Here is a 13,909-nt window from a genome sequence, read left to right as displayed (position 1 = left end):
CATAATCTCCAAAGCTTGCTCTAGGACTAGCTGGTGTAGGAGTTTGGTGCAGAAAGAAATCCAGTTTCAAGTGTTGTTTTGGTGTTACAGATTATGTGCAGACTTGGTTGTATACCAAGCATCCTTGAAAGTAATATGTTTGTCCAAGCTTTGGTTTTGTACTTCCTGAATCATCCAGTCGAGCAAATCTGCTATTGACAGGTGTCTCTTGCAGGCATTTGTAGGTTACCACCTGCAATTATTATGATATTGACACTGTAAAGGAAATACCAGCAAATAGGCAACTTGTAAAAGGCTCACTAAGTATTTACTGTCTCTATTCCAGCGGGAGAAGGCTGCAGTTCATCAGCTGGAGGAAGAATATGAAGGCCTGCTGGTAAGCATGGGATGTGGTAATTTCTGAGACCTTGTTTGCTTTATTATCACCTGTGTGATTTTCAAGGGACACTTCAGGTTTTGACAGAGTGACAGATGCACATTTAAATAATTCTATTCAGCAGTAGACAGAAAGTGCTTTGTATTTTCTGAAAGATTCATTTTCGGTCATGGACTTGAGATTAATGCATTGCCTGCTGTATAATTGACTTACTCTCACAAGGAAGTTTCTAGTTGGCACCTGGTGAAGGGAGTTGGTCACTAAGCAGGTGAAGAATACAACTCTACCTCCTTAATAGAAGTAAATATAGTCATGAAATTAGGCTGTGTATAAAGCTTAAAAAGTTACTGAAAGGTGGGAGTAGAATCAAATTCTGTGTAGGGCTGTGCATCTTCCCTGCTGTAGATATTCATGTAAAACACAGCGAGAATCTTGTACAAATGGCTTATTTAACACTTGGGATCAGAATCTGGTTTCTGGCAACCTGATTTCCAGTAACAGGATGGTTATTATGAAGTGAAGACTAAGAATTTTTTCTTGAAGTGTCAACTGTACAAAAGATGCTGCTATAACATCAAGGTTGTACTATGAGCTGCAAATGCAAGCAAAAGGATGTTAAGTGTTCAGACATTTCTTGTGCTTCCCTCCATGCCTTTTGCTTGCCTGCCTACAGGTCTGCTACATGTGTGTTTGAAATAACTTTGAGAAGCTGCTGACATCAGGTTCCCATTGTTCTATAAATCCTGACACGTTGTCCACTGTCCATTGCCAACAGATTTCATGGTCCAATAAACCTGGGCACATCTGCTGTCCATTGCCAACAGGTTTTACAGACGTGGGTTTTACTGTTATTTAAAAAAAAAAACAAACAACAGAAAAGGGCAAAGAAGCCATGCTGTGCCCTTGGCTTCCCTTTCTCCACCCTGCTCAGGCATTTATGTGTTTATGGCTTCTCACATCTGTACTTCCTTGCAGAAATATTCCTTTGAGAGAATGGATCAACTTCGCCAGTTCCAGAACCTCATCCAGGCCACCAGCAGAGAGATCATGTGGATCAATGACTGTGAGGAAGAGGAGCTGCTCTATGACTGGAGTGACAGGAACACTGATATTGCCAGGAAGCAGGAGTCCTTCTCTGTAAGATAGCTCAGCCTCCCCGTGCTTTCTATCAGCCATCTCTTGGAATAGTCAGGGAGGAACAGCCTCTCGGGAGAGACTCTCACAGGGTGTTTCTTCACTCTTTTGAAGTTCCTGGGGTTTTTTATCAACAATTTTCAATAAAGTACTAGGTAATAACCTTTAGAGTCAGGACAGGACATTTTTTGGAGGATTTTGCTCCCATTCAGTGGGTTGTCATAGTTTATTTGACCTTGGAATGTGGCCTTCTTGGTGCAGTCTGCTACAGACCAGCGAACACCTCCAGCTTGTGCACGCAGTCATTGTGCTGGTGTGCCAAAATGAGGGACTCGAATCAGGCAGTTTTAATTCTCCCTGTTGGGACTATGCAGGGGTCAGAGGTCCCTGTATTTGGCCCTGATTATCTGTCACCAGGAAGCAGAGCTGTCCTCTCTTCCTCTGATGGTTCTGCCAGCAGCATATTGCATGCATGGCCAGGTGTAGTTTGCCCTGCTCCCTGTCGTCTGTGGGTGTGTAGGGAAATTGAGCATGTGTGTTTGTTTAGCCAGTATTGGAGCTGGTCACCAAATTGAAAAAGGAATGAAAGTTCACACTATTATGGAGGTGCCTTTTTTTTTTTTTTAGTTCAGTTGTTGTGGATGTTGCAAGATGCAGTCGTTTATGCTTTCATCATTCTTAAGAAAGGCAGAACTTTGTGTGCCTTGCTCTCTGCAACAGTAAGCCTAGAGACTAGAATTGAGATGATTGCACCTTCTTTGATTCTACTGTCTTCATAATTAACTTCAATACACCTAAGGGGAAACACTTTATAGTGTTAGAGGGGATAATTTTACATTATCACAACTATCTGGGAAATTTTAAGCACATCATCCTGTGCAGTGTACCTTTGGAGTTTGTTTAATGCTGTGTTTTGGTTATTTAGAAACGTATGAGTGAACTGGAGGTTAAAGAAAAAGAACTTAACAAGCTGAAGCAAGAAAGTGACCAGCTAGTGCTCAATCAGCATCCTGCTTCAGATAAAATCGAGGTGAGTTAGACTTTGTGTGATTTCACTTGCTCCTTTAGTTGCAAGGGAAAAGTTCTCAGTGAAAGTTTGCATACAAAGTGCTGCATTTGGGCTCAAGAGGGGTTTGCCTGCCCAAAATCATGTTCATTTTTCCCAACTGTATGAGCTTCTCTAAAAAATGTTACTACCTTCCTCTACAAACCTGGCCATTAACAACTGCATGGTGATAAATGCAAGTAATAATTAATTCTAAGCTTAGGGAGTTACCTGAGTGTGTTGAAATTGCTGTATCTTATTTGAGCTGACTACAGTGCAGCAGAATTTATGGTAGGAAGACATGTCATTGCTGTTCTGCTGTCTTAGCAGGCATGTTTTGAAAAAAGCCACACCCTTTGTTGAGGGTTTATGTTTAATCCAGGTGCAAATACTTTCTGTAGGTGAAATTAAAAGTGCCTTTCTATGGCTTAGCCAAGACACTTTTGCTTTCACAGCTTGGTGTACTCTTTAATTAAAAAAGCTACAACAATTTGGAAGATTTCATTTTATTAGGAAATGCTGCATTTGTTGCAGTTCAAGAGTGCAACTTGAGTAAGAACACTGCAACTGAAGAAGCTAAAAGGAAAAAAATAATCCTTTCTGCCTTTCAGTCTGTTTACTTGGTTAACTGCTACCATATTGTGTAAAATCCTATTTCTCCTGTAGTCAGTTTCTCTCTTAAAGGAAAGATTCTTTTAAGCTCCAGCAGTGAAGTGAAAGTTGTGTCTATTTTTTTAAAGAACATACATTATAGCTGCTTGAGTATTTTGAATCTAAAACAACCAGCATAAAATATCATGTTTGGAGGTGTTCCCTGAAAGAAGGAGAACATGGCCATTTGCAGCTGAAATACTTTATTTGCACTTTATTTGTTTGTGCATTTCACCCCTTTTTATTAACGCACCTGGGGCTTCATGTTGATCAAACAAATTCAGGTCATGAACAGATTTCTCTTTGTGTCTCACAAGCATTTAACTCATTTCAGTTAGGTGGATGCTTAGAAGTTGTGAAATAATTTGCATGAATTACACTATTCTGGTGTGCATGAATTTGTTTTCGCAGATTTTTCATTTGCATTTGTGTGGAGCGTAGATAATTTTGCTTGAGTCTAGATGTGGGAGAGAAATCAGTGTGGTGGCCTGAATTGTGTATATTACTGTTTTTCTTAGGCCTACATGGATACATTGCAAACTCAGTGGAGCTGGATTCTTCAGATCACCAAATGTATTGATGTTCACCTGAAGGAGAATGCGGCTTACTTCCAGGTGAGTAGTGATGTGGGAAATTAACACTACTTTTAAAGAAGTGTGAATCCCATCAAAGGTACGTTTTTTGTGCATAGCACAGTGTTGCCATGTTATAAATGCTACCATTGTGCCAGAGGTGAACTGGGATTTCTTATTAAAGGAGTCCCATCAATTTTTAGCAGACATTTTTAAGAGCTACGCACAGCCAAATTCACAACTTTTCTCCCATAGTTCTTTGAAGAGGCCCAAGCCACAGAGTGCTACCTGAAAAACTTACAAGACTCTATCAGAAAGAAGTTCATCTGTGATAAGAGCATGTCACTGCAGACTTTGCTGGAGCAGATCAAAGAGCTGGAGGTACTGTCACACTCGCCTGACAGGTTATGTTCTGCTTTTCTGGGAAATCAGCTGCCCTCTTTGGATACCAAATGTAAACCCAAGTGCTCTACAATGTTTAAATACAGTACTGTATGAACTTGAGACCATTATATTTTTAAGTCTGGAATGAGTCCAACAAATTCCCAAGTTTCTGACATGCTAACAAATGAAAAGAAAAGGAATACTTTTATTCTTAGGTGGTAGCATAGATTTTGCCTCAAAGGATAAATGCATTTGATAAATGATTCATCATGTCACTCTATCACCCTAGTCTCTTTGAAAGGATAGAAGTAAGTTTTTTCAGCTGTTTTCTCATCATAAATTAAGCATTACAGTCCCAAATCAGAGAAAAATGGTCAGTGGTATACAAGGCCGATTGATGAAGTTAAGTTTGAAAGTGTAATTGTTCCCTTTTTTTGTTAGCATTCATTTTTTAGATTCTTTCAATTTATGCTTGTGTTTCTTAAACATCACTCTAACCACATTGAAGATCTGTATGAAAAATGTGCTATGCATATTTTGAAAACTTTGCTCCTTGCCACAGCTGTAAAGATACTTAGTTAGATGCTCTTTTTAAAAAAACCTGCAGTTTTACATTGTCGGCCAAAAACTCATTCCACTGGAGCTAAAGTAGGTTTTGCCTACTGTAAGCTACACATGTATCCCTCTCTTAATAAAGCAGTGGGAACTAGATGCCTTTTCTTTTTAGAATAAAATTATAACATATAATTAATCTCTGCAGAATGAACGAGAGAGAATTCTTGAATACAAGAGGCAAGTGCAGAGTTTGGTGAATAAATCCAGGAAGATTGTGCAGCTGAAGCCACGTAACCCAGACTATCGAAGTAACAAGCCCATTATCCTCAAGGCTCTGTGTGACTACAAACAGGATCTGGTATTGTATTCCTTTTTGGCTGAGCATGAACGTCATGTAAACTAGAAGTTGCAAATTACTTACTAAGCAAAACATAGAGCTGATAGGTGTAACCCCTTTATCTCTTTGAAATTCTTTGACAGAAGAAGCTCTGCCTTTCTTGCCATTATGAATAAACAAGTAGGTTCTTACTGGTTAATAAATTTAGTCAAAATTACTATTATCAATTTATTAAATAGCATTAATACTCATATTTCAAATTAGAACATAAAAGTCTTGTTGATAATAGGATTAAAATTGTTGTACAGATGCCTCTCAACATCCACACCTTTTTTTTGGTGATTGTTCACCTTTCCAGTGCCTCTCTGGATCCTAAGGTGAACAATTCATCTAACAAAAGTGAGGAATATACAGCTATTCATTAGTATTCCTATTTCTTTTCTGGATGAGCTATGAAATGAACGGTGATTTTTTCTTCTTCCTCAGTACCGAGGCTTCTTGGGATTATTTCTGTATTTTTTCTTTAACAGTAAATTTAGATGTGCTTTCTGCTTATGTGCTTTTTCCTGCACCATGGCCACACCCGTGGCTGCCTGGTGTCAGGATTTCTAGCAGTTGAAGCTGGTGAATCTGGCTCTGCCACGCTCACTCCCAGTACCTTTGCAAATATGGATGCAGCACGAAATATCCTCACGCCTTCATCTCACTGGCTTAAAGCCATGCATGGTTGCATAGCTTACCAGGCCATGTGTCCACATTCAGTCTTTGTCAGGGCAAGCCCCAGGTCTGATGATCTACCAGACTGGCAACTGCTCAGAGTGTTCCCTGGCTCACTCTTGGGCTTTTTTGGGTTTTCTTCACGTGGAAAATAGATTCAGGGAGAAGGGGTTATCTGTACTAATCTATTGCCCCAATATGAGATACACACCTAGGCTTGGCAGCTGGGAAGCACTCCTGCTTCTGTGATCTAGGTGCATCTTGCTTGTCTGTCTCTCCTGGGAGCCTCACCTTACTTAGCTGAGGAACAGCATTGTTCTGCATCCCTTACAGAAAACGGTGCGCAAGGGAGATGAGTGCATCCTGAAGGACAACAATGAGCGCAGCAAGTGGCTGGTGACCGGCCCCGGAGGAGTGGATATGCTGGTGCCATCTGTCAGTCTTATCATCCCGCCCCCCAATCCATTGGCAGTGGATCTTGCTACCAAGTGAGTTGCTGCCTGAGTTTGGACCCTTGCCTCTGGGGGTAGAGTTCACTCAAAATGTCGCAAAATACGTTCTGTGCTTTGATCAGAGTGCACTCCCCCTGCCACTAAAGGTGGAGGATTAAGGACTAGACCCTAGACTTGAGGAAACTCACTTCAGTGAAACTTGCTGGGATCTAGGCTGAGGCCTAGAAATGTTTAAACATTGATGTCTACGAAGCTTTTCTCATCTATACTAATGAAAGTCAGGTATAAATTAATTTCTAAGATTTTTTCAATGAGCCTTTCTTAATTTAGAGAATGAGCCATAATACACTCCACATCTGATGGATATTTCTTGAGATGTTTTGTAGCTATACTGCAAGGACAGATGCATTCTGATCATGCCTTTTTTTTTTTTCCTCATGCTAGAATTGAGCAATACTATGAAGCTATTTTAGCTTTGTGGAACCAGCTGTATATCAACATGAAGAGCCTGGTGTCCTGGCATTACTGTATGATTGACATTGAGAAAATCAGAGCCATGACTATTGCCAAGGTAAGACACCAGCTGGCCTTGCCTGCAGACCAGAGACATCCATGACCTGATGTCTGCTGGCCCAAGCAGACCCTGCAGTATCCCGTGTGGATGTATGTTCTACAAAACCATGGGCCTTCCTCTTGCTAGGTTGCACAAACGCTCACACATGTAGAAGTGGTAATTTTATTAAAGGAGAAACAAAATGCTTTCCTACTCAAACACAACACAGATAAGCAAGAAGATTAGCTTAGAGAATTTATTATATACTTGCTGCACTTGTTCCCACTGTACAAGGGTGTGGATAAACAGTGAGAGGTAGAATTTTAAATTGCTCTTAAGTTATGAAATGATGGTAACAAGGAAGATTAACTCAGATGGAACTCTTAGCACCATACTTTTAGAGGCAGCCTAGTTAGGATTCATTCTAAAGTGTGATTACTTTGAGTTTTTTATAGGCTTATTAGTTTGTAGGTTTATTTGTTCCTTAATGATTAGCTAGTCATAAAACTTCCCCAATTGCTTTTATTTCCTTTTATTTCAAAATTCCCTTCTTCCTTATTTCAGCTGAAAACAATGCGTAAGGAAGATTACCAAAAAATAATAACCGACCTGGAGATCCATTATCAAGAATTCCTCAGGAACAGCCAAGGCTCAGAGATGTTTGGTGATGAAGACAAGCGAAAGATCCAGACTCAGTTCACTGATGCTCAGAAGCACTACCAAACCTTGATCATACAACTGCCTAATCAACCACGACAGCCACAAACAGGTTTGTTGGCATCCTGGTTTTTGCAGAGTTTGCGTTGCTGGGGTTTCTTTGTTCCAGAGGTGGTGCATTCTTGTTATGTGAAAATGTTCTCTTCAACATATGAATGGGAATATGTTCAAGAGCTGTCCTGCTGTCTCCTGACATAACAAAACTGGCCACACACAGAGGAAGATTTTGTTCTTCCTTCTTTTGGTGGGAATCTGGGAATAGTGCTCCAGAATTCATGGAACTTGCTGGGAGAATGAGAGGAATTTAGTCCATCTGATATGTTTCTGTTATTAGGAAGCAAGTTTGTATTTTTGTGAAGTTGAGGTTTTATTTCGTGAAACAGGCTGCCAAAGGGCCCAAGTCTTCCACCTGTTCTCAGTTATACAGATAACTCAGTGCTTGGATCACTTGGGCACTGCCTTGTCTTCCTACGTGTTCCTGCTCTGTTCTCTGGCAGTTGATGCTTGCCCAACTCATTTTACAGTGGTCCCAACTGAGAGCTGTCCTGTGGGTTCCTCAAACACCATTATTGTCAATGAGAGAAACCGAGAGCATGATAAGCAGGAGGCGTGGCTGCTGATGGAGCTTCAGAAACTTCGGCGTCAGATTGAAGCTTCTGAGATTCAGATGGTTCAAAGAGCTCCTCTTGCAGTGGATCAAGGGGCTATGCATGACTTCTCAGTCAGAATAAAGGACCTAGAGGTAACTGTGGATGTTTGTCTTTGAGCATCTCAAGCTCAGTATGACTGTGCTGCAGTTCTGTTTATGATCATCTGGGAAAGACACACATCCTGTGCAGAAAATTCTCAGTTGGAAGCTAACCATAATGATTTGGATTAGAATTTGCCTTCCAAGTAGAAAAAGTTGACTCTTGAATTTTAGAAATCAAATTCTGCCAGGCAAGAAATACAGAAAGACTGATGTCAGATGCCTGTGAATTCATGTTAAGCCTCATCCAGAGTAAAGTCCTTTTCCAAGGACTTCACTTAACCACCTACCTGTAAAGTGCTGTCTGTGGGATACAGACTGGGTACACAAGACTTACTATCCCTCTCCTAGCTCTTCAGATTTGTAGGAGACCACGGAGAGAAGATTGGTACAAAAAAAGTAACAGGTTCAGCATATGAGAAATTCCCATGGGGCAATGAGGTTGTGAAGGTCTCAAGAGCAAAAGGACCTTGGCATGTCAGAGCTGAGCTTTGGAGCAGGGATGCTCAAAAAGACATATGACCTGTTGTGGACAAAAAAAAGAAACTGCTCCATAGTGCTTGTCTTGAAGCAAGCAAGCTCAGCCACTCCTGCAGTCCTCAGTCAAGCTGGTTATATAAGAGCAGACTGCTTGGATAAGGAGACCAATTCCATATGAATATAGAATAGAATGATGATTCAGCCAACCAAAAACATGTAAACCAGGCCTTCTCTTTTTCCGTAGGGTGTGCAGAACGACTCTCAAATAATGGCTGAAACCCTCAATAAGCACAAGGACTTGCTGCCTAACTTCAGAGGCTGTGAGAAGTATGTGTACTTGCAATCAGAGATAAATGCCCTCTTTCAAAAACTGGAAAATATTAATGGTGTTTCTGCTGGCTACTTAGACAGGTAAGAAAATTGAGGCTATAGCAATAAATATTCACTTTCTCCCATAATTCTTAGTCCAGAAAGCTGCCTTTTGTTACCAGTAGTGTAGAATTACACCTTCTTCTCTGCAAATTGTGTACATGTTGATAGAAACAGACACATGAACAGATATAGGAATTTCTTCTCTTTTCTGGAACACTTTAAAAAAAGAAAGTGAGAAGCGTGAGTATCACAGAAATGTCTTTCTCTTCAGCCAATCATCTCCAATTAATTAAAAATATCACTGTTCCTTCCTTAGTCCATAATGGATTTGCCTTGTATCATTTATTTTAGCTTGAATGCACTGAGGTGTCTGCTCCAGGTTATTCTGCAAACAGAAGATGTGATCAGAGTTTTTGAAGTCAGACTGTCTGAAGAGGAGACTGTTCCTTTGGATCTTGATAAAGTGGAGGCTTATCGGGCTTGTCTGAAGGTGAGGGACCAAAATCCAAGGACACAGAAAAACAAAATTTGTAGCTGCCAGCACTGATATATTGAGCCAGAGGAAACCCGTCCAAAACCACAGGAGATAGAAATGCTGATCCTATTGTATTTTATGTATAGACATACAATGTTTTCTAAATGAGGCACAGTGTTGCTGGCTGGTTAAGGGAGGGGATTGTCCTGCTCTGCTCTGCAGTGATGCAGCCTCCCCTTGAGTCTTGTGCACAGTTTTAGGTGCCACAAGGTAAAAAATATATAAAGTTATTAGATAGCTTCCGAAAGAGGGCTGTGAGAATGGTGAAGGGGTTTGAGGAAGCTGTGTGAGGAGTGGCTGAGGTCACTTGGTCTGTTCAGTCTGGGAAAAAGGAGACTGAGGAGAGACCTCATTGCAGTTACAGCTCCTTCACAAGGGGAAGAGGAGGGGCAGACACTGATCTCTTGTAACTGGACTTGGGTCCAGTGACAGGACCCAAGGGAATAGGAAGGAGCTGTCTCAGGGGAGGTTTAGGTTGGATATCAGGAAAAGGTTCTTCACCCAGAGGGTGTTTGGGCACTGGAACAGGCTCCCCAGGGAAGTGGTCACAGCACCAAATCTGACAGAGCTGAAAAAGCATTTGGACAATGCTCTCAGGTACATGGTGTGACTCTTGGGGTGTCCTGTGCAAGGCCAGGAGTTGGACTCAGTGATCCTTGTGGGTCATTTCCGACTCAGGAAACTGCGATTCTATTAAATTATTGAAAGTAATATACAGGTTATTACTTCTTCCACTCCCTCGTTGTTGCTGCCCCCACAGCAAGGGCAGCTGCATGGAAGGTTTCTGTAACCCATTTTTGTACACTATACTTTGTGTTTATTTATAATATTTATATTTTCTTTGTTGTCCTCTAGGTGTATCAAGTAAATATGAGTGTTGTTGACTGTCCTGGTTTTGCTATAGAGCCTGTGTCAAATCTTAGAGTGAAAAGTATCCAGCCTGTACAAGAGGAAAAGGGAAATAACTGCTTTGCTGAGCACAAAGTTGTCTTGCCGATTCAGCCTTTTATTTGCCTTTATTTGCTGTTCCTTTTGTACACTGAATACACTTGTGAGAACAAGAACTCTTTCATTATTTTCTGTTCTTACCTTTAGTAGAGAAAAAGTGTGTAGGTTGTGTAAATGAAACACAACCCAGTTACCTTTTTATCATGTCAAATGAGAGCTGCAGTTCAGTTGCTGGGAATTGTTCTTAGCTGGTATAAATTTGAGCTACACAAAAAAAAAAAAAAGAAAAAAAAAGAAAAAAGCTTGAGCATATCACTGAAGGCTGTAGCCATCCCTGTGACTGGGGTATGCAAGGCATACCACTGCCTGTGATGAATATTACATTTGTTGATGCTCACAATATGTGACTATATGTACCTAAACAAGTGTGTGTGAGAAGAAACATCTCCATGGAAGATGTTCATGAAAATATAAATAGGAGAAAAAAAAAATCTGTGCAGATTTTTTAGGTGTTTAAAAATTGGATATGCCGCTCCTTAGTCTTAATTCCACAGCTGCTGCTAGTGCAGGAATCTTTTGTACTGCAGTGAAATGTTCTCATCAGCTGTTTCTAGGAGCAAGTAAGGCTCTTGTTCTGCTCTGATAACTGCTCTACAGAGTTCTAAGAAACTGAAATGTTGGCTTCAGAATATAATAGCAGAGGGCTTTTTGTTTTGCAAATTATTTAGTCTAGCTTTAAACACATTTTTAAGCCAAACTGTTTACCAAAATGGGTGTTTCACTTTCAATAGGGCAAGTCCTTACTGAGTTAAAAACGTCTTTAGATCCCAGCATATTATGCGTGCTGTTAAATTGGTTAAATATCAGTATCTTCTCAAGACTAAATTAAATGACAACATTTTGGTTTTTTTCTCCAGAAAATGAAAGCAGACCTAAATATGAAGAAGTCATTACTGAATACTTTGGAAAATGAGCTGCAGAGAACACTTCAGATTCACTCACAGTCTTGCCAGTCATACACCCTGTATGACATGGACATTGGAAAGTATTGTGACAAAGTTACCCAGCTAATAGACCGCTGGCAGAGGGCTGAAAAGCAGATAGATAACAGGTTTGTTGATGTTTTCATAGCATTTTCCTTATTGCTGTTGCTACCAAGATCATCTTAGCAGTGAAGTCTAAAAGAACTGATGTGCACTAATCTTTGCTTCCAAAGGACAAATGGTGACCTCAGGGCAATAAGGCTCGAGCAATTTTGAATAGGTTGAACATACTTCAAAAGGAATTGTATAAGACCAAGCAGAAAAATGTAGTTAGCCACACAAATGTCTAATCTATGTGCTAAAGAGTTGTTCTGATTTTTTTTTTAATTCTTTCTAATGTCCTTGGATTAAATACTTCCAGTCAGCATTTTCCCCCTCAAAAAAACAATCATGCTTATTCCTCAGCACCCTGTACTTGTACTTGAGGGTTAAAAATGTAACATTAAGAATTAAGTAACAAAATCAAACCTTGAATTTGAAATGTGAACTGAAGGCATATTCTGATTGTTTGAGGGGGAGAGGTGGAGGTTAGGGTATGGCTTGTTTTAGTTTGTTTTATTTTGTTTTTATATGAGGACAAGATGTAGTCCTAACTGGTTGCTGGTTCTTCAGTGAAAACTGAGAACTAGAGTAGTGAAGTCAGCGAACTTGATTTTTATCACTGGAAGTTTTATTCATCCCTCACTTCGACAGGAAGGCCCAATCTCTCTCTATTACAGAGTTACTCAAAAGTGATGTATTAAATCCTCATATTGAGTGACTAATAGCCAGCACAATTCTCATTTATTTATAATTTTTGTTCAGAATCTTCTTCTCATTGCTTCCCATAGTTTTATGTAAGTTTATTTCCATGTCTTATTTCTGAAAACTCTGTAAAGCAAGAGAAAGAGAATGCACTTTCCGTTTTGACAGGTTTTTTCCCTTCTTTTTCCTAGATCATGGGATTTAGAAAGGCAGATCAAACAGCTGAAAACCTACCGAGATCTCTACCAGGCTCTGTGCAAGTGGATCTGTGATGCCAAGCGCCGGCAGGATTCCATTGAGTCCGTGAAGCTGTGTGATTCCAACACCATCATGAGATACCTACATGATCAGAAGGTATGCAGCACCTGAATGAGTTGTCTTCAGTTATTTGGGTTTTAAATTGTTTTGTTATACAGAAAATATCAGTATCAACACAGTCTGCAATACAGTGGCCTGTTTTGAATTACAAAGTATGCAAGCTACCAAAAGACACCACATATGTAGCAGGCAGGAGGGAGGAAATATTATTGTCCTCATTACTTTCTGTCAGCACTGCAACAGATTATGAACAAGAGTGTGTTTGGCTCCTACACATTCACTGACACTTTTACACATCAGCTTTGAATTAATTCAAGAGACTGTAAGATGGTGCAACTTATGGGACAAATTACAGCAGAAAAATAGAAATCAAGTGAATACATCTAAGCTAAAGTCAAGGAACTCTGCCTTCTCAGCTCTGGGGGTATTTCAGTTGCTGGGTGTTCTCTCTGAGAAAAACCTTCTTATGCCCAAAGTGCTTGCTGTTGTAAGAACTGCCCATCTACAGGTCATTTCAGGTCTCAGCCTCAGGGACTGCAGTAGTCTCCTGCTGCAGGTGCTTTCTGATGGAGGCAGCATGTACAGGAGGAAATACTGGTAAATCTTGCAGGAGTGTTTCACAGCTCACTTTTCTCTTGACAGAACTTGCACAGTGAAATCTGTGGGAAGCGAGACAAAGTCGAGGAGCTTCTCAAGCATGCAGATCAGTGCTCAGCTGCAATTAAGGTACTTGGATCTCAGCATTTTTGTGGGGTGTGGTTTTTCATGGTCAGGCACATCCCATTGTCTCTGCTCTGCTGACGGGTGAAGAGTCAGCTCCCTGATGTGTGTGTACAGAAATTGCTGGGGTGAAGTATTCTGGGTACAAACCACAATGAAAGCAATTTGTGTACTTGCCACCTGAAGACTAAGGGGTCATGCAGCAGACACCAGTGAGAGCTTCTCTTCAGGTGAAGCAAAGCCTCCTTCTAGCCAGACCAGACTTTCCAGTTCATGTGTTAAAAAGCATCAGGAGGTCAAGAACAGATTGGTACTTAACGAATTAAGTCTGATTGGGATCTGATCTAGGAGGCAAGACAAATGCAGATTAGCAGGAGGAATGGTGTGCAATAGCCATGAAAACCAATAACATACAGAGGGAATGGTTTTGTGGTCCTTGCATTTTTGTGTCACCTTTATATATGTGCTTTCTCCAGCTCAGTCGTACTCTCTGTGACAAAGATTTTGT

The 13,909-nt window shown here is 40.5% G+C and overlaps 1 protein-coding gene across 2 annotated transcripts in view; it reads left to right on the top strand.

The window, feature by feature from the left end:
- DSP (desmoplakin) overlaps positions 1-13,909 on the top strand; it is a 38,825-nt gene that overhangs the window by 15,135 nt on the left and 9,781 nt on the right. For both annotated transcript variants that reach the window (XM_014885856.2, XM_014885857.2), the window contains exons 6-20: positions 326-376; positions 1,352-1,513; positions 2,436-2,540; positions 3,725-3,820; positions 4,034-4,159; positions 4,923-5,075; positions 6,105-6,259; positions 6,668-6,794; positions 7,341-7,545; positions 8,018-8,235; positions 8,966-9,132; positions 9,445-9,583; positions 11,494-11,687; positions 12,555-12,717; positions 13,324-13,407. In XM_014885856.2, the coding sequence (XP_014741342.2) occupies positions 326-376; positions 1,352-1,513; positions 2,436-2,540; positions 3,725-3,820; positions 4,034-4,159; positions 4,923-5,075; positions 6,105-6,259; positions 6,668-6,794; positions 7,341-7,545; positions 8,018-8,235; positions 8,966-9,132; positions 9,445-9,583; positions 11,494-11,687; positions 12,555-12,717; positions 13,324-13,407 (2,145 nt within the window). The remainder of the gene's footprint in view (positions 1-325; positions 377-1,351; positions 1,514-2,435; positions 2,541-3,724; positions 3,821-4,033; positions 4,160-4,922; positions 5,076-6,104; positions 6,260-6,667; positions 6,795-7,340; positions 7,546-8,017; positions 8,236-8,965; positions 9,133-9,444; positions 9,584-11,493; positions 11,688-12,554; positions 12,718-13,323; positions 13,408-13,909) is intronic.

The sequence above is a fragment of the Sturnus vulgaris genome, chromosome 1 (assembly GCF_052056855.1).
Source record: "Sturnus vulgaris isolate bStuVul1 chromosome 1, bStuVul1.hap1, whole genome shotgun sequence".
Lineage (NCBI taxonomy): Eukaryota > Metazoa > Chordata > Aves > Passeriformes > Sturnidae > Sturnus > Sturnus vulgaris.
The sequence above is the reverse complement of the archived record's forward strand: the minus strand, read 5'-3'. Positions and strand labels throughout refer to the sequence as shown.